At 39.4% G+C, this 18,562-nt stretch overlaps 1 protein-coding gene across 8 annotated transcripts in view; it reads right to left on the reverse strand.

The window, feature by feature from the left end:
- LOC105222219 (uncharacterized) overlaps nucleotides 1-18,562 on the reverse strand; it is a 63,119-nt gene that overhangs the window by 24,358 nt on the left and 20,199 nt on the right. For all 8 annotated transcript variants that reach the window (XM_011199445.4, XM_011199446.4, XM_049453086.1 and 5 more), the window contains 2 exons: nucleotides 6,574-6,896; nucleotides 5,717-6,438 (listed from right to left, as the gene is read on the reverse strand). In XM_011199445.4, coding sequence (XP_011197747.2) covers nucleotides 5,717-6,438; nucleotides 6,574-6,814 — 963 coding nt within the window. In that variant the 5' untranslated portion in view covers nucleotides 6,815-6,896. The remainder of the gene's footprint in view (nucleotides 1-5,716; nucleotides 6,439-6,573; nucleotides 6,897-18,562) is intronic.

The following is an 18,562-nucleotide window of genomic DNA, read 5'->3' on the forward strand; positions in this document are numbered from 1 at the left end:
AATTGGACGTTGGACTTAAGTTTTGAAAAAAAAAGACTTAGCGTATGGTACTAATGTTTGGCTACAGACACTTGTGAAGTGATACAGTAGGGTCTAATATTAGAAAGTATACACGTACATTGCTACTTTAGGATCTAATTAGAAAGTACTAGCAAAGGCGAAACAAAAGAGTTGAGTTCAAAAAGTCTTCTCACACTTTGGCTGAAAACTTTCAACCTAACCTCTAATGATGCTTTAAAGTTTGCGCAATGATTGGTGAATATATGCGTTAAATTGTTGTTTCATAAATCTACACTCCTATACCGTGCTCGTTTTTTCTATCTAGTCTTTAGACTATATAGTATATACGTTATATATTCATTCTAGTCTATAGAAGAGGTTGTGGATTTTACACCTAAAGCAATTACATAAATTACTTTGAGCCTCCAATACTAAAGAAAAAACGAATTGTTGTGGCACTCTGTAATAAACAACTCAATTTCACTGTTGATTTAAAAGTCAGGCCACTTATCGGCCACTTCATATAACCAATAAATATCAGCTCATGTGACAAATAGCTCATAAGAGACCAGAATATAAGTACACATATTCAATATAGGTAATGACTTGGAAAAAAATGTAAATATTTGCCAGCAATTACAGCTCACTTGAGGCGAGTTTTGCGTTGCGTTTGAGAGTGCTGCTGCCAAAGCCGCATATCCAGTCAGAGAGTTATAACCACAAATATGACAATGACTTAATTGTCTATTGAAACGATTGCAGCCGCCATTAGTTTTTAATTTGTTTCAGACAGAAAAAAGTGAGTAATTATGTTCGCAATTCAGTAGCTGTATACTTGTGTAAAGTGCTTCAGCTGAAACAGGTAAGTGTCGTGTGTGCTTATAATTGTGTCTGTATGTATCATATAACTAATACGCTTAACATTGTTAATTGGAAATAATTTGCTGATTCAAGGGAGTAATTATTGTGGAAGTTAAGAGAAATTTCAGTTTACGGATGAATTTTGTATACTATATGATGCGCATTAGGGTGGTTGTTAAGAGCAAGCAGAGGTACTTTTTGAATGGCTTTCTCTTGACAGATCACGTAGGAGTCGTGTCATGATGGCATGTTATTTTTGCTCAGTATTGTTTGACTTTTAATTATGGAAAGACTTATGTCTTAACAACAATTACAAATCGTTTAACTTTATTACGAAATTTCACGTTCTGTAAAGAATGTGCTTCGTGTGCTTCGCTCAACTTATGGTCAACACAATCGGCCTATTGAGCGTACTATTCGCTACACCATCACCCATCTTTAGATCCAACTTTCAATATGGGATAATATTCAAACCGATTATGGTATACGTCCAGCACGCAGTAAAGAAAATAAAGAAGCCGTAGCTGACAGTGTACATGAAGACCGTGAAGATTCAATTCGGCGCCGTTCGCACTAACTTAGACATCGCTTCGGTCTATGGGCCCTGGAAAAGATCCAAGCAGATTCGACATTTTCGGGCCAAATTATTTTCAGTGATGAGGCCCATCTGGCTCAATGGGCATGTAAACAAGCGAAATTGCTACATTTGGGACAAGGAGCAACCTGAAGAGATTCAAGAGTTGTTATTTCATCCAGAAAAAACAACGTTTTGATATGATTTGTAGACCGGTGGAATCATTGGTCCATATTTCTTCAAAAATGATGTCGGTGAGAACGTAATCGTCAATGGCGACCGCTATCGCGCCGTGATAACCGACTATTTGATGCCTGAAATTGAAGATGGTGATCACGGCCACATTTGGTTTTAACAAGACGGCGCCACTCCCACACTTCGCATCAATAAGCGGATTTATTGAGAGAACACTCCGGTGAGCAGAAAATATCACGTTTTGGGCCGGCCGTTTGGCCACCAAGATCGTGTGATATTACACCGTTAGACTTTTTTCCTGTGGCGATATGTAAAGTTAAAAGCCTATGTGGACAATCTCGCTTCGATTCAAGCCGAAACAACACGCATATCAATCGTGTGTTACCAGTCAATGCTCGAACGAGTCATCGGAAATTGGTCTCAACGGATGGGCCAACTCAGACGTAGCCGCGACTAACATTTGAAAGAGATAAACTTCAAAAAGAAAAAATGTCGAAGAATCTTTTGAATGACAATAAACATTCTCCATTAAATTTGAAGTTTCTGCGTTTTTTTCTTTAAAAAGTAAGTAACCTCAAAATGGATCACCTTTTACTTTACTGGTCACCAGGTTTTCGAAACTTAACTCTATATAAATTTATTTGAAAGCAACAAAATGTGCTTCGGAAAGGTTAAGATAAATCAACAGAAAATACTGGATACACTTTCCGTTTTAAAGGAGAGTTAACTGATGCTTCGGAACAAAACTTAAAGTTTGTACTCATATTTTTAGGACACACCGTATACTTTGAAACAAAGCTAGTACCGCTAGCTCAACTAATGAAATGATTTTGGTAATACCCTAACGCAACGGTAAGCATAACTAAAGGCCGAAAGCGCAACAAGTGTAAGCTATTTATTAAAAAAGAAGAAAAAAATAAAAAAAAAGAAAATACACACAAGTGGATAAGGACAAAAAGAAATAACAACGAGTTAAAAACAATGCGAGATAAGTTAACTCACGCTGCAAGTGACTGAGTACTTTGCCGCCTATGAGTGACTGTGTGCGTGTGTGTGTGTATGTGAAAAGCAATAACAGCTAAATGGCGATTTTTATGGTGATTGCGAAAAATTGAATAACAAAACAGCGGTAATGCATGAAATGAAATGAACAAAAATAGAGAAAAGCCATGGCTTTAACGATAAAAGGCAGTCATTGCTGCAAGCAGCAAAAATAAGTTAAATGCATATAAAAAACAAAAAAAAGAGCGCAGTGATAAACAAAAATAAACACCGTTGCTGTTGGCTGTAACCTCACAAGCACACATGCATATGAACGTATATGTGTGTGTGTGTGTGTCGCGAGGTGCATGCGCGGCGCGGAATGTGTGACCGTTCATTGCAAGTGTCGGCAAAGCTGTATTCGCCTTGCATACATGTTGCACAGAAAAAATATTCACAGGCCAGCAACGAAACACGCGCTTGATTATTGTTGTTATTATTATTATTAAGTATGATATTATGTTATCGGCTGTTATCGTGGCTTGAGCTAAGTAAACAAATGAATCAGTAGCATTCTACAAGCAAATGTAAATGTGTATGTATGTATGTGGTTGCATGTGTATATTGTGTCAACTGCAGGAAATAACACACTCACGCCACACAGCTGAGTAACTGTAGATAAGTGTATTGGACGCCTGAAGGCGAATGCAGTGCGAAAAGTGCCATTGCAATTGCAATGAAAGTCACGTATGTAACAAGAGCGATGGCTTACAGCTTTTCGCCACGAAAAAAAGCCTTTGCCTGGCCAGGCTGTACCTGTATGTTGTTTTTTGTTGTTATTGTGAACCTGTTCGCCGTGCAACCCACACACATTACTAGATCGCCAGTCATTCACACAATTCATTTGGTTCGATTTTTGCCAGTCAAAAGCCGTTAGCTCGTGAAATATTCCACGCCGCTTTGCATTCCTGAAATTCGGAATTCATTGGGCCTACGTGCATAAAATTTACATAAGTGTGTATGAGTAGATCTAAGTTGCGATTTTTGAAATTATCATTTCGAGTGGGTTTATGAAAAATATGTCAATTTTAGCAGCAGGTTCTTGACAGACAGCTGGTTGCTGGCATTTTCAAAAGCTTTGTGGGAAAACTTGAGTATGCATACTTCGCTTTTCATGTTAACCGTAAATATGTTTTGAGTTTGGGAACGATTTTGGCGATATCGCTAATGACAGTGAATTTTTATTATTACTTTATTATTTAGAAATTTCAAATTTAGGGGCTATTAGCTCTTCCAATCAGCGTCTCAATAAAAATTATTGTAATTATTGTCCTTTAAATAAATCTTGAAAGAATATTTGCGACGAGTTGTTGTTGTTGTAACGGATACCTAATCTCCGTTAGGATGGAAAAGGTTAGATAAGGTAGGTTAAGGATCGGCCTGCCGATTGCCTTGTATGTTGCCAATGTGTCCTTTTCCCATGTACTGCCGGCTAGCGACCCGAAGATTTTGTTACGGTTCCTTACTTTGGCGATAAACGCGGTCGTATGAGGAGTGAAAAACCACAGACTGTCGAAAGTCATACCTAAAATTATAAAGTTATTGACAGTCGGAATCTTAATGCCTTCGACAGCAATATTAAGGTCAAGTCTCTACTCCTTCTTCTAGTTTGTGAATATGGTTGCTGTGGATTTAACCTTTAACTCATGACGTGGTAGTAAATTTTATACCTTGTGTTTTGATTTTCTCATAAAAAAGGCTTCTAAAATAAACGACACATTTTTCAAAAAAATACAGAGTTTAAAATTTTCTTTCCAAATACTGTAATTAGAATTAATTTAAATCAGTTTGATGAAATTTGTAAGTATTATAATAAAAAAATCTCTAATAAATTTTAGCAATCAAAATGGTGTAAAATTTACTACTACCTCTAAATCTACGTTTCGAAATTTGACCTCATAAGTTAAAGGTTAATGGGGGAGGGTGTAAAGTTCCGTGCAGCGGGAAAGCGAAAAAGGTCGGAGAGATTGCGGTTTACGTTTGAGCACATGCCATCGATTCCGTGGCCGGACGTAATTATCATACAATCATTAGTGTACAAGATAATAGAAATGCCTTCTGGTGGTTGTGGTAGTTTCGAGATGGAGAAGTAAAATAATAACGGGGAGAGGACACCACCCTTCAGAACCCCTTCTTTAATTGAGTTTTTACCTGGAAATAGTATGGATCATTGACGATAGTCAGGTAGTTCATATTCGACCTCTTCAGTTCAGTATAATAGTTCTTGAGCCCGAGTATAACTTACATTTTCAAATGCTATGGAGGATATAAGTATAATTATGTATACCACCTAGTTGGAAATATTGGTATTAACGGTAAACACAGAAGAAAGACCATCTTTCATTTCCGCAAATAAATAACAGTGTAAAGAGATATATTTGTAAAGAGAATTCGACGGCAATCCGTCTTAAGCAGCATTAAACACGCCATATTGATAAGTAGATTTCTTAAATGAACAATTTTATTGATTCCTCGATAGTATAGTGGTTAGTATACCCGCCAATATTTCAAGGAATTGTTACTTTGTTTATGTACACATTATTACTGACGCCAAGAGTTAGTACCAATCAAGCGTTGTCAGTATTGTTGAAAGCCGACAATTAATTGATACTCGTTTATATGACGTGCCTCACCCTTAAGTGTTTAATATTAATAGCGCGCGAAACTCATTGCCACCCACATGTCTCAAGCTGGTTTAGGAATCGTAAGACAATCTGCTTTGCATGCTCACAACGTGCAATTCGAAATCTTATTTACAGCTAAGCTTTTCAGCGCAGCATATTATATTTCTTTACTTGATTTATCTACCTCGCTTCCAATTAAATCATTTGCCATTTTAATGTGCTTCGTTCACATAGCCATAAAATACAGCGACTAGTCGATCGATCACAAACACCTACACAAAAATGTGGAAAGCGTGATAAAACCAGCGCTGCAAGCTTTTCACTTATGGCCCGACTATTCTACGCCAACTCGACGTCGTCTGCTTATGCTACTTTGTTGTATTATTAGTAAATAGTGTAGCCATTTAAAAACTGGACTTACCGGCACGAAATGTGGCAAGTTATCCAATACTTGCAACTTATCGATACGTTGTTTTATGCGCTCACGATGGTGTGGATTTTTTATGCCGATCGCTGTCAAATCTTCGGGGGTCATTCGTGCAATGGTCGGCAAATCGTAACCGGCCGCTATAAACAATTGTGCATACTCCTCACACTTCATCTCCATTAGCCAATCGATGATAAGTTCATCGTTACGTTGCCGATCGACACTACCAATCGAACATGAACTCACCGAACTGCAACGTGGCGATGAGAGTGCACCGCCCGCACTACCACGTATCGATGCACCCGACACACCAGTCAAATACGATGAGGCACGACCCGAATCCAAGCTAGCTGTAGAGTGTCGCGAACCAGAACCAGCTGAACCCGACGACGAACCGGGCGAATCGCGACCTGGCGATTGTGTCAAATCGATACCCTGATCCTCTTGCAGCGCCAATTGTTGATGATAGTAAACGGCCGCTTTGTGTGTGAGCGGTTCGCGTAGTGTGGCGCAAAACACGGGCGGTGGACATGGCACTATTGTGGGTGGACAACCGCTGAGCAGCGGATTAGTTGCGGTGGATAAAAGTGTTGCGCCACCAGTGGCTACTTGATTAGCTGCTTGTTGTTTGCCAGCTGCAGCAGTGCCGGCAGAGGAGCCCGACGATTGTGATGTGCCTGATGTGGACATGACTGTAGCGTATTCGCTTATTTCATCTAGATGGAAAGAAAGTGAATAGTATAAAGAAAATCAATCACAATGGGACATTGCGAACAAAGTATGACAAATATTGTGGTATGCCTTGCAAGCATATACACACACGCATACATGCGCCCATAACACATACGCACCTTTCATGCGCAATGCTACCGATGGCTCACGTGGCAAATTGAAACCGCCCTCCTCCAAGGATGGCGACGATACCATGCTACTCATTATGATGCCATCATCCAGCTGTTTGCCAGCTGCACTCGAAATACTGCCACCTAAACGGTATAATGGTATTTGCTGCTGTTGCGGTGCGGGATCTCCGGGTAGCGCAGGTGGTGGTACCTTTTTAGCTTGTGCGTGCGGCTTCAATGATCGATGCATTGCAATGACAACAACACCGTATGGCGTACGGCTGAAACCAGCTGGTTGCTATGATGCGTACGCGCGTTGACTGTAGCGGATTCTGTAACGAGAGAGAGAGAGAGGAAAGTATTAGTTAGTGTTTTCAATGTTTTAAAGGTTATGTTTTGATTCAAATTCCATTCGAATGAGGAAGAACCATCTGTTGGAAAGGTGTTTTTAAAATGTGAAGTGACTAATAATTGTTTGCAGACACTTTTTGAAATTTTAATTGCTTTATTACTGAGCTAATTTTTTTTTACAGGAAATAGGGGATTGAAACATGAATTCGTCTGAATGGCTATCAGAGTCATGGTGTAGAAAAAAATGTGTTTGGTAAAATTGGCATGAACTCACTTTGAATACTTTAGACTAAAGCGTTAACGACCTAAAAGGGTATAGAGTCAACTGAGAGCTAATTTGTCTAAACCTTTAAACTGAGAGTAGTGTCGGAAACACAAAGAGGGGAAAAGCTTTATTTCAAAAATCAACGATGATAGAACTAATATGAATAACATATTTGGGGCTTCATAAGGGTACTAAAACTAATCGCTATAAGTATACTTAGATTTATTAAGATAATCTCGTTGCATATTAAAGTTTACTTGCAAACCTAATCAGTGCAGCTTTAGGTACTACAAAACTACCATGCCATTTACAAATAAAAAGGGGTTCGTCTAGAAACTGTTGTAAGAACTACTCAACGATGTCAATTTTCGGTACTGTGAGTGAAACCACTTTTAATTTCAATATAACCAAACGGCTAATGTTTTTGCAAATTCTTCGATAGTATTATGTTAAGTATTTGACTTCGTGAAATTTATAGTAATTCCTCGATAGTATAGCGGTAAGTATCCGTTGGTGTAACTTTGGTTAGTTATCAAACCACTGATTGTAGTTTTGAGAAAAGGCAGCTGCTCTATTATTTACAGATTGAATTAGACAATAAACAGAAATAAAGCCAATACAAACAAATTCACGAAAATCACTTACAGCAAAACAAATATTATACGAAACGCCTACACATTCACCTCACCCAGTTAGGGGTGAATAAAGGGACCGTGGTTAAAACAAAAGCATGAAATAATTGACTGGGAAGGAAAAAAGTTCAACCAAAATTTACACAACAAACTTAAACGCCCGCACATCAGAGCTGCTATTCGAGTGCGGTCCTGAAATTTGATATCGCCTACAATAATACACAAACAAAATTTTGTTTAAAGAAAAAATGGAAGGAAGAGCTTCGTGTCCGTTAAATGCGCGGCCACTTGACGAGTAGGCGGGCTTTTATGTTTTCTTTCTACGAAAATGCATTTTTATAGCGAGTGTGAGTACTGAGTGTATCGGGAGAGGGTAATGTCAATACACTCCAACGTAGTGGAAGTCGTTGCAATAACGGTATACCTACATATGTATTTATATCGTTTTGTAGTAGAACGACCAATGATAATTACGTACACGATGACGATGGCTATGACGTTGACATGCTGACGAATATTTAATACGAAAAACTTCGGCTTACTGGGTGTCAGGTGTTGGGCTGACTGTGTATGCGTGCGTATTAATAAAATTGTAAAAGGTCATATTACAATTTCATTCACAAAAACACAAACAAAAGTCGGTTATAATATTGCCAACACGACGAATGATGCCGACCAGCGAACGCAAGCCGCCGATTACCATAAGTGCAGGCAAGGAGCGTAGGCGAATGCAAACGAACGAACGAGCTACTGCAACAAAGTATTACAAGTTGCGTTTAGTGTTGTTGTTTTCGGTTTATTGAAAGGGCGAGCGCATGTTTTGTTGTGGTTAGAAAAAATCTGCTGAATCAAACTCTCCTTACTGCTTACTGGAATTGAAATGCTGATAAGCAAAAAAAAATTAATACCGAAGAAAGAAAATAAACTAGAGCAACTGCTATTCGTATACACATAGAGAGGACAGCCGCAACAAATTTGCTTATGGCCCACTGCTTGATTGCGCCACGCAAACGCCGTCGTGACGCCTTGGTGAGCGTAGCATGCATGCACTTGGTAGTGCTGAGAATGCAATCACGAATCATGTATCACGTAGTCGTCTCATAGCCGTTGCACCCAAATTAATATTGCGGTACAAACGACAGCAAGTGAACGTGTGACACGATGTTGGCCAACGGCTCGTGTGTATATGGAAATGACTTTTGAATGCATAATCACGATGTCTAGCGACAATGCCGGCGGCGTTTCATGTGCCGGGGTACTGAAGCATGTCATATCTTTTAATATGTTTATACCAAACGGAGAGCATACAAATTTGTAAAAACATACTGGCGACATATGGCTGTGAAAGCCATATTAAAATTCGGTGTGGAAATTTATTTCTAAATGCAGTAAATGCAACACACAGCACAGCATGACACACGTGGGCGAGCGATACGGCGCGCATGTGAAGGCAAGAATTGTGCAGCAACAAAAGCTGTCAAAAGTAAAGGTATTAAAGAGTACAAAAAACGCCAAAGTAGGCACACTCGAAAACCGTATTGCATTTTGAAGAGAGATTGTGAGAAGCGCAAGCGCGCGCCAATGTAAGAGCATGCCATATAAAGGAGAATGAGAATGAGCGAATTAGACAACCACAAACTATGTACATATACTCATTTATATAAGTAAAGGTATTTCTGTAAAAACGAAAATTGCTTTTATTTGTTGGTATCTGTGCGCATATGTATGTCACTAAGTGCACAATAAATTGTACCGGTTTTTTACGATTTCATCTCCTCGTAAATGCCAACACTAATCGACTGCTACAAATTTCAATCAACTGATTTTATGCCTCATGTTCAATGCGTCAGCAACAATTTTCTCCGAAAAGCGGGTAATGTGGAAAGCGCATAAATACATACATAACTAAACACGCACATCGTACATACTTATGTAGATATGTATGTACAAAATAGATAACTATGCAGCCAAATTGTCAAAGAAATCAGAATTGTCAAATATTTGTATCGCAATGACAAATTGACCGCTCAAACAAAAGGTAGAGAGTTGGAGAAAACAACTGTTGAAATTGTACCTTGCAGACGCGTGTCTTATTGTTGTATAAGATTTTCAAGTGACAGGTGGTAAGGAGTGTATGCCATTAACACTTTGTAGAAAGTAGCGAGTTAGCTGTAACTGAAAAAATAATAAAAATATACATACATGATAGTTGATGGGACAGTTGTTTTTTGAAAGAACACAAAAGCTCTTGGAAGAGAAATATAATACATACATATACATATGTATGTTGAAATGAAAAGCTAAGGTTCGAACTAAAGACGAATTGACGTTGACATCTTAGTAAGATATTTTGCAGAGCTTTCTCTTTAAATGTGATAAACAAATCAATGCATTTTTCGTGACAAGGTAGACAGAATTTAATAAAAAAAAACATTTTTTTTTTGCATTTTCTTAAAGTATAATATCTCACAAAGATTCTCTGAAAGTTTTAAGTAAATGCGGGAAATACTTTTCGAGTTATTCGATAATTAGCAAAGGGTTACCGGGCCTATGGCAGGTTCGTGTAAAACTTCGAATGTGTTTACCTCAAAACTATGTTTATTGAACGGGTGACCAGGTGTGCTCTGCCCAATCCACAAAACGGTAAACCCCACAATCTGCGCCAAATACCTAAAGCTCACCGTAAACAAACCGATTGAAACTTATCAGTGTGGCTTCAGGCTTGGAAAATCAAAAACTGACCAGTTATTCACCATGCACCAAACCTTGGAAAAGACTCGTGAAAAGAGTCTACCACTACCTTTTAGTCGATTTCAAAGCTACTTTTGACAGCACGAAAAGAAGCTTCAATCTACTGCTGGAGCAAATAATTCGAGCTGCAGAGCTTAGTCGAGCTGATATAATTTTCTATAAGAGTGTACCACTGACGTATGCCGATTTTGATATCATTGGCCTCAATACCCGCGCCGTTGTTCGATTTTCTGCAGATAAGGTAGCGAAGCAAATACTCAATAAGATTTAAGTGAGGGCCCTGGGCAGGCCATGATAGGAGCTCTATCGATATTTGACTGAAATATTCTTTCGCAATCCGACTTGTATGTTCGGGATCATTGCCCTGCTGGTATATAAGGTTATCTTGTAAGCCTATTTTTTGCTCTGCGGGTTCTAAATTTGTACTTAGCATCTGTCCCGTCATTTTGCCTTCGACCATTTTCAGATTTGATAGACCACTGCAGCTAAAGCAACATCAAACGAAAACATTTCCACTTTCGAACTTTATGGTTCCTTGGATGCACTTACTTCGGAGCCACAATTTTTCTCCGTCTTTTGTATATATTTTTTAAATCGAATTTGTTCTGATCAATCCAAATTACTTTTTCCCAAAAACTTGGCGTCTTTTGATAGTATTCTTTGGCAAATTTCAGTCGCGACTTCAATTCTTTTAGCTGATAATAGACTTTTTGATTTTGTAGGGGCTGGAATAACCATCATCTGAATAGTTCTCTCAGAAACATTAATTTGTAGGCTTTGCTGAATAATTCGAGCTGAAACAGTCAGGTCTCTTTTACCTCCTTGAATTATGTTAGTCTATCCGTGAGCAGTGGTTGCCCTTGGTCCGCCATTTCTCTTGTAATTTTTGAACACTTTTTGGTTTGTGACCTTGTTAGCCGGTAAACATTATACTGTTATTCTTTACTAGCCTACAGTATGTACTAATAGTATGCGAAATTTTTAAAATGTTGAACAATAAATATATGAAATATCGGAAAAAGAGTAGTATAAAATGTGGTGGGGTATCCACAGTTTTGTCGGACCCAGTACCACATATTTCGAAATCCTGATTATTTCCTTAGATAAATATAGTAAAATATAAAAAAAACTGAAATCCTCAAACTTAAAATTGCTCGTATTGGTAAATAGTGTAGAATTTTTGCCACTTGTGGTAACACGAAACAACTCGCGTTGAATACACAAACCGGCAGTGATGAATTCGCAACACAATCAAGCAAGGGAAGTGAGAGCGACAGGTGAACTGAAAATAACTGGAGCACCTGGACGCAGACGAAACGATGAAACTGCGGTGAAGCTCTAGAGAAATGCAACAACAAAAAATAAATGGCAACCCAGCAAGGAGCAGCAAACGGGTAAGACACAATGAAAAGGCGCTGCAAAAGTTATAAAAAACAACAAGGAGTATGAAATGCGAGAAGAGTGAACGAATGAGTAGGTGCAAAAAACACGGCGCAGGAAGACGAAGCAATGATTCCAACAAAAAGAGAACAGCCACAAGTACATGCGCCGGTACAGACGTACGTATATAGCAGCAAAAAACGGGAAATGCCGAAAGGAAAACATAATAAAAATGTGAAAAACGAGTACAGGAGTAAAGTAGCAGCGCCATAATAACATATACAGCACCAAAGGAATGCATAAAAACGGAAATTCGGAAGTGAAACACCGGCCGGAACAAGGATAATGGTAGTAAAATAGTAAAAGGATATGAGTATGAAAACTAGAGTAATACTTTTTTAGTTGGAGCAGTTGAAAGAAAAAGAAGAAAAAGTAAGAACCGAAGAAAGGGTGTAACACAAAAGGGCGAAGGTGTTTAACAAGAAACGGGAAATGAGTGACGCTAGAGTAGAGTAGAGTAAGCTAGATTTGGCAAGATTTTGTAAAGGAAAAACCAGTGTTAAGTTAGTGTTGAGAGAAAACTGTATATTTAGTAGAGAAATGTTCGAGTGAACGATAGTGTCATTTATGGTGAAGGTACACGGATGTGTTTACAAGTAGTTTGATGCCTTTATACCGTCTCAACTCGGATGCTAAACAGTAAATGATGACGCCAGCTGAGACATTGCACACAAAAGAGACTTTTAAAGAATTCTATTTTATGATATGCCTACTGGTTGGATACCGTTGGCCAAAAGCGCTAAAATATCTATAATAAAGCTGCAACAACAAATACAAAAATATATAATAATAAATGTCTAACAATACACTAACAACAGCCAACAAAAAATAAGAGTGCATGCAACAAAAGCAAAATCACAATAATGACCAGTGTTGCACAATTAGGTAGCCGAGCTGACAGTGAAGATAACGCCACGAAATGCAACTGTAAAAACGAAAAAAAAATCATACAATAACACAATAGGCGTAACAATACAAAAGTGTCGGTCATGCAAAAGTTTGCATAAACAAACCGAGCGAATCAAGCAACCAACACGCCAGAGCCAACAGGAACAGGACTTAACGAAGGCATGTAGGCAAACGTCGAAGCGGCGAGAGTAGCCTGCAGTAGGCCAAACTGTTTTTATAGTGATGAGAAAATAATTAGGCGCATCAAAATGTGAAAGCTCGCGACTGGAGACGTGTCTTCCGTCTATCACAACATAATCGATCCGGTTGGTGGCTTTTCGATCCGGAAACAGTAGTTTGATGAATTTTTCTATGCTGGAATCTGGTACTACAGATAACCATATTTAGGGCCCCGGCGAAGTCGAGCAGCCTCAAGCCATTCGGGGATATTTCCTTGTGGAGGCTGAATTTACCGACTGTTGTGCCAAAGATACCTTCTTTGACCACCCTAGCGTTCAAGTTTTTGACATCGTGGCGGGGGTAGCGCTTATGGTGCGCTCATAGAAGACATCTTTAGTCACATCGTCCTTCTCTTCCGTCGGGGCGTGAACGCAAGAACTTCGCTTTGACGCGGATTGTGGCTAGGCGTTCATCCTCCGAAGTGAATGGCAGTATTCTTCGACGGAGTTTCTCTCCCACCACGAATCCACACCGAACTTGAGTTTTTTCTATATGGACATGTAGTAAATGCCACACGCCATCGTCCATCGCATTTCTTGGACGGCGGTGATGTCAGCCTTTATTTTGACATTCCAGGTGCATGCCCTCAAATCGTAATCCTTAATTCGTTTGCATTGATCGTCATCAAAAGGGGGATCTCACATCCCAGGCTGCTTTTTACTGTTCTTTGGGGGCGTTTTTTACGTGCGTCCCCAACACAGCGCACAATCCTGTGGAGGGGTGGTTTCGTCTTCTCGCCTTTAGCTCGCCTTCAAACGGATGTTCTTTGGATACCCAGAGGATCTTGGTCAAAGACCGGAAGCTGTGAGCTGGTTAAGCCATATGTAAGAGAATCGTTTCTGGCCACTCCCAAGTGAATAGTGATCAGAGAACTTTCCTCACTTGCGTGAACTTCTATACATGACTTCATCCACAGTGAATTGATTTTTTTAACGCAGAACAGAAGTCTCAGTGACCATTCACATACATACCTATGTTTATATATTTTTACTCGCCACTGTATCTTTACACTCAGTCAAATGCCCCTAGACCGAGACACTTTGACCCCAAGCATAGAGAAAGGAACTAGTCGCTCACACACACATACAAACAAACAAAAATCTATTTACCCGGTCACTAAATACAGATTTTTATGTTGTGGCATGAAATATGGCATTATGCTGCTCAATATTGCCTTGGCGTTCACTGGCACACTGCTGGGTTTAGGGTTGGGGCGTTGTGGGTTGGTGTGCTTGGTATGGTACATAGTGCTGCATCATATAAAATAGTTTAGCGGTTGGTGCTAGCGAGCTGCTGGGCATTGGGTGTTGGGTGGTAGTACATATACATACACATTTACATATGTATTATATAGTGAATTGATGTGGTATTGTTGTTGGTGTTGCGTCCAATGCCGCCGGCATTACACCCAACACAAACAGAAATACATTTAGTACACAAACAAAAATGCAATAACAACAAAGTCAGTTTGTATAACATTAACTTGGTAGTAACGCTGTATAGTATACCATATACATATAGTATTGTATATACATACAGACATACATGAGGGGGGTGCATGGCACTAAAACATGAGTTGTAATGTTGTTGAACCGGCTTTTCTGCTTGGCAATTGGAGAAATAAGAAGACGATGATGATGATGAAGTATGCGTTACTACTTACATAAGTGCATACGAGTGTATATATTTATATACACATATATGTATGTACATATGTATATAATATAAACAGAGTTGTGCCAAGAAAAGGACGTCGCAGCTGAAGGGATTCTTTCTCATTTGCGATTTCTGTAAAATTTGTTGTCACAGCATAAGACTTTTTTCGCTCTATAGTACATTGCAGTTGTTGTTGGACAGCAGTGCATTAAATTGCAGTACAACTGCTGATGTCAGCAATGGTTAATGAGTTTTATACACAAACAAAACATGCATCAATACATAAATATGTATGTATGTACATACATGCTTACACGGATACACGATACGATATACATATGTATACATACATATATGACTGTAACTATGACTGCCATTTAGCAAAGTGTTCAATTTTATAGCGCGGACACATAAATAAAATGCAAAGATTTAATCGCTTTTGTGTGTCAATACAAGGGGAGAGTGAGTCCAAACTAAAAAAAAGAAAGTATCTTTATTAGAACAACACTTCGGGCGTAGTTTTAATTGATTTTTCTTAATTAATTTTATGCAATATTAATGGAAGAGAGCAGGAAAGCTTCAAAATGAGGACGAGCTTTGGATCCCAACGAATATGCGAACGAATGTGAAGGAAGTTTCGACGTTTGGCAACCGGCGACATAATTTATATAGAGACCGCAGCTCGGTATTCGGACAGAATCTCAATATAGAATCACGAATAGTAGTTACAAAGCTAAAGATTACTCAAATTGGAGTCAGAAGAAAGCGTACAGCAAACGACGCCATATTTTTCCCCGGCTCTTTTGACATTTCTCTTCAGTAAGGTTTACCATTTCATCATGGAAAAATATACGATCCAACAACGAGTAGAAATTATTAAACTTTACTGCCGAAGTTCGGAGTCAGTGGCCTCAATTTTAAGAGCGCTACGTCCAATTTATGGTCGTCATAATCATCCTGTCAGATCAACAGTTGAGTGTCTAGTGGAAAAAATTGAACCCCCAGGCACAGTACAATGTTCCGGTGCCAGTGAGACAAAAAAGTGCCCGTAGTGTCGGGAATATTGCTAGCGCATTAATTGAGGAAGACTCTAATTAATTTCTCTCACGTCGTTCTCAAGCGTTAGGCATCTCTGCGACGTTGTTCTGGCGAATTTTGCGAAAAGATCTTGGCCTACAAACTTGAAAGATCAAATTGTCGCAAGAACTAAAGCCGCTTGACTACCAGAATCGTCGTATGTATGTGAATTGGGCTGAGCAACAACTTGAAAATGAACCGGATTTTCATTGAAAAATCATCTTCAGCGATAGGGCTCATTGCTGGCTGAATGGTTTCGTGAAAAAGCAAAATATGCGTTATTGGTTTGGTGCACTTATGAGCCGGAGGCGCCATTGCGCCGCACTTCTTCCATGACGATGAAGACCGAGACGTTACTGTGAATGAGTAACTGAATATTTTTGCCCAAATTGGATGATATGGACCTGGACAATATGAGGTTCCAACAAGATAACGCTACAAGTCACACAGCGAATGTCACAATCGATTTATTGAAAAGCAAGCATGGTGAATGTGTTATCTCACGAATTGGCCCCTTCAACTGGTCGCCTTGGTCGTGCAATATGACGCCGTTAGACTTTTTCCTATGGGGTTACGTCAAGTTTGTGGTTTTTGCCAACAAGCCAGCGACGACTGATGAACTTCGTACTAATATCGAACGTGAAAATACAGCAGTATCGGTCGATTTATGCTTGAAAACCGGCGAAAATTGGGTTCAGCGTCTGGACCTCTGCGTGGCCATGCAAAAGATATCGAGTTGCATACATAATAACATTGATTGTACTTTTACAGGAATAAGGAATTTCATTGAATTTGTGGCGATCTTATTGAAAACGCCCTTACTTCCTATTATTAAATAAGCTTTTTGGGGTCGATTATGTGGGAATAATAATCATGAAATAGCTAATTCAACGATCGAGTCAAAAATATGTAATGATTCAAAAAAAAATTTTTTGAACTCATTGGTTTCACATTTGAATAAAGGATTGCTAGTGATACAATCTTGATACCGGCATAAATCCACTATCCTTGCTGAACCAACGCCAATAAAGAAGAAGTTCTAAACCCATCATGTAGGAAATACTACAAAAACTAAGTTCTCATTTCAAAATCAAAAATTATAAACTAATTAAGCACCTCCCTGACAAAAGAGACTTCTGGCCCATTGTCCAAACTCCAACATCGAATCAATTAACGACTTTTCCGTACTTCCTTTTGTGCTTAGATTCCATTTTACCAAAGCAATACAGTCCTTTCCTGCATATCAATACATCTATGTATGTTGGTGTGTGTGTGATTACAGTTGAAACAGCTGCGAGGGACTGCTAACGAGTCCATGAATGAGTGAATTTTAAAGTGAGGGTGGCCCGTGCACACATGTGTGACTCAGCGACTCACATACACATGACAATAGATAGTAGTGGGTCGGTTGTTTCGGTGGCTTGTTGCTGTTGGTGCCAACTGATAAGCGCGGCCACACAGCAGTGGCAGCAATAGTGACGTTGGCAGCGCCCAAATGAGTGAGTAATCAAAATAGTGCATTGTTTCCTGACCGCTTTTTCGTGCATGCAGCGCGACGTGCGGCACACAGTCAGTCAACCCAGTTAGTTAGGCAGCCAGCGAGTACATTTACTAGTTCATTGTTTATTATACATATTTATTTATTTATTTTTTTTTGTTATTTTTATGTGTTTATGCGGCGTATCGTTCGTTGGTCCCACATGTGGTTGGCATATGCGCCGCTGCCGCAATCACCGCCACCGCTTTGGCTTGTTTATGGTTGGCAAAATTTTCCAAAAAGGATAATAAAATACAAACAGCAACACACTCACACACATGTATACATATGTATATGCGCTCTTAAAAATCACACATATGACAGCAACAGCTCCCGGCAAGCGCAACAACTCGTTTTGTTCAACTGATTTCATATACATAAATACATACATATTTAGCCGGTAGTTTACAGTCAGCAGCCGGCAGTCGTTGGGTGTCACAAAAGCATGGTCGTGTGTATGGTATATATGAATGTAAGCGTGTATTGGTATGTATGTTATTAGGTATTAGGGCGAAAGGGATGCCAGCAGCTCGGCAGTACCGCACCAAACCATCGACCCGAACCAATGAACCCACTAAGTCAACCCAGTAACCAGCGACTAACTATTATGCCTCTACTTCCACGGGCGCTGCCGCTGTTGCTGCTGTAATGATGATGATGAACGGCGTTGCATTGTTATGTGTATTGATTGTTGTTGTCGTCAGTTTCGTGCCTTTGAAATGCGTTTCCACTAGAGCTAAAACCCTCTACACACACACACACGACTACATAGTAGCGCGGGGTGGGCGGCTTAGGCTGTGGCTTCGGCAAGCTTTTGTATTTCTTTTACCATTTTTTTGCAATTTTTTATCAAATCAGTGTCTACATCAGCAACAAGAGTGCGGCGACACATTCGCAGAGTTCAAGTGAAGAGCATAATAGCTAGTGCGCTTAAATTTTGGGTTTGGGTTGGTTATTGAAGTTTAAGTGATGGCATTGTACGTTCACATAAGGACATAAAGTAGGCATAAGGATGCCTAGATTCCATGCAATATAGTACTACAACTAAGATCAGCCAGAAATCCAGTGAAGCTGTGAAAAACTCGTTTGATTAGGAAGCAGCTTTACGCAGTTCGCAGAAGATCGAAATCGTCAGTTAAACATTAGACCATTTTATGGCTA

Source organism: Bactrocera dorsalis, chromosome 3 (genome assembly GCF_023373825.1).
Source record: "Bactrocera dorsalis isolate Fly_Bdor chromosome 3, ASM2337382v1, whole genome shotgun sequence".
NCBI classification, from domain to species: domain Eukaryota; kingdom Metazoa; phylum Arthropoda; class Insecta; order Diptera; family Tephritidae; genus Bactrocera; species Bactrocera dorsalis.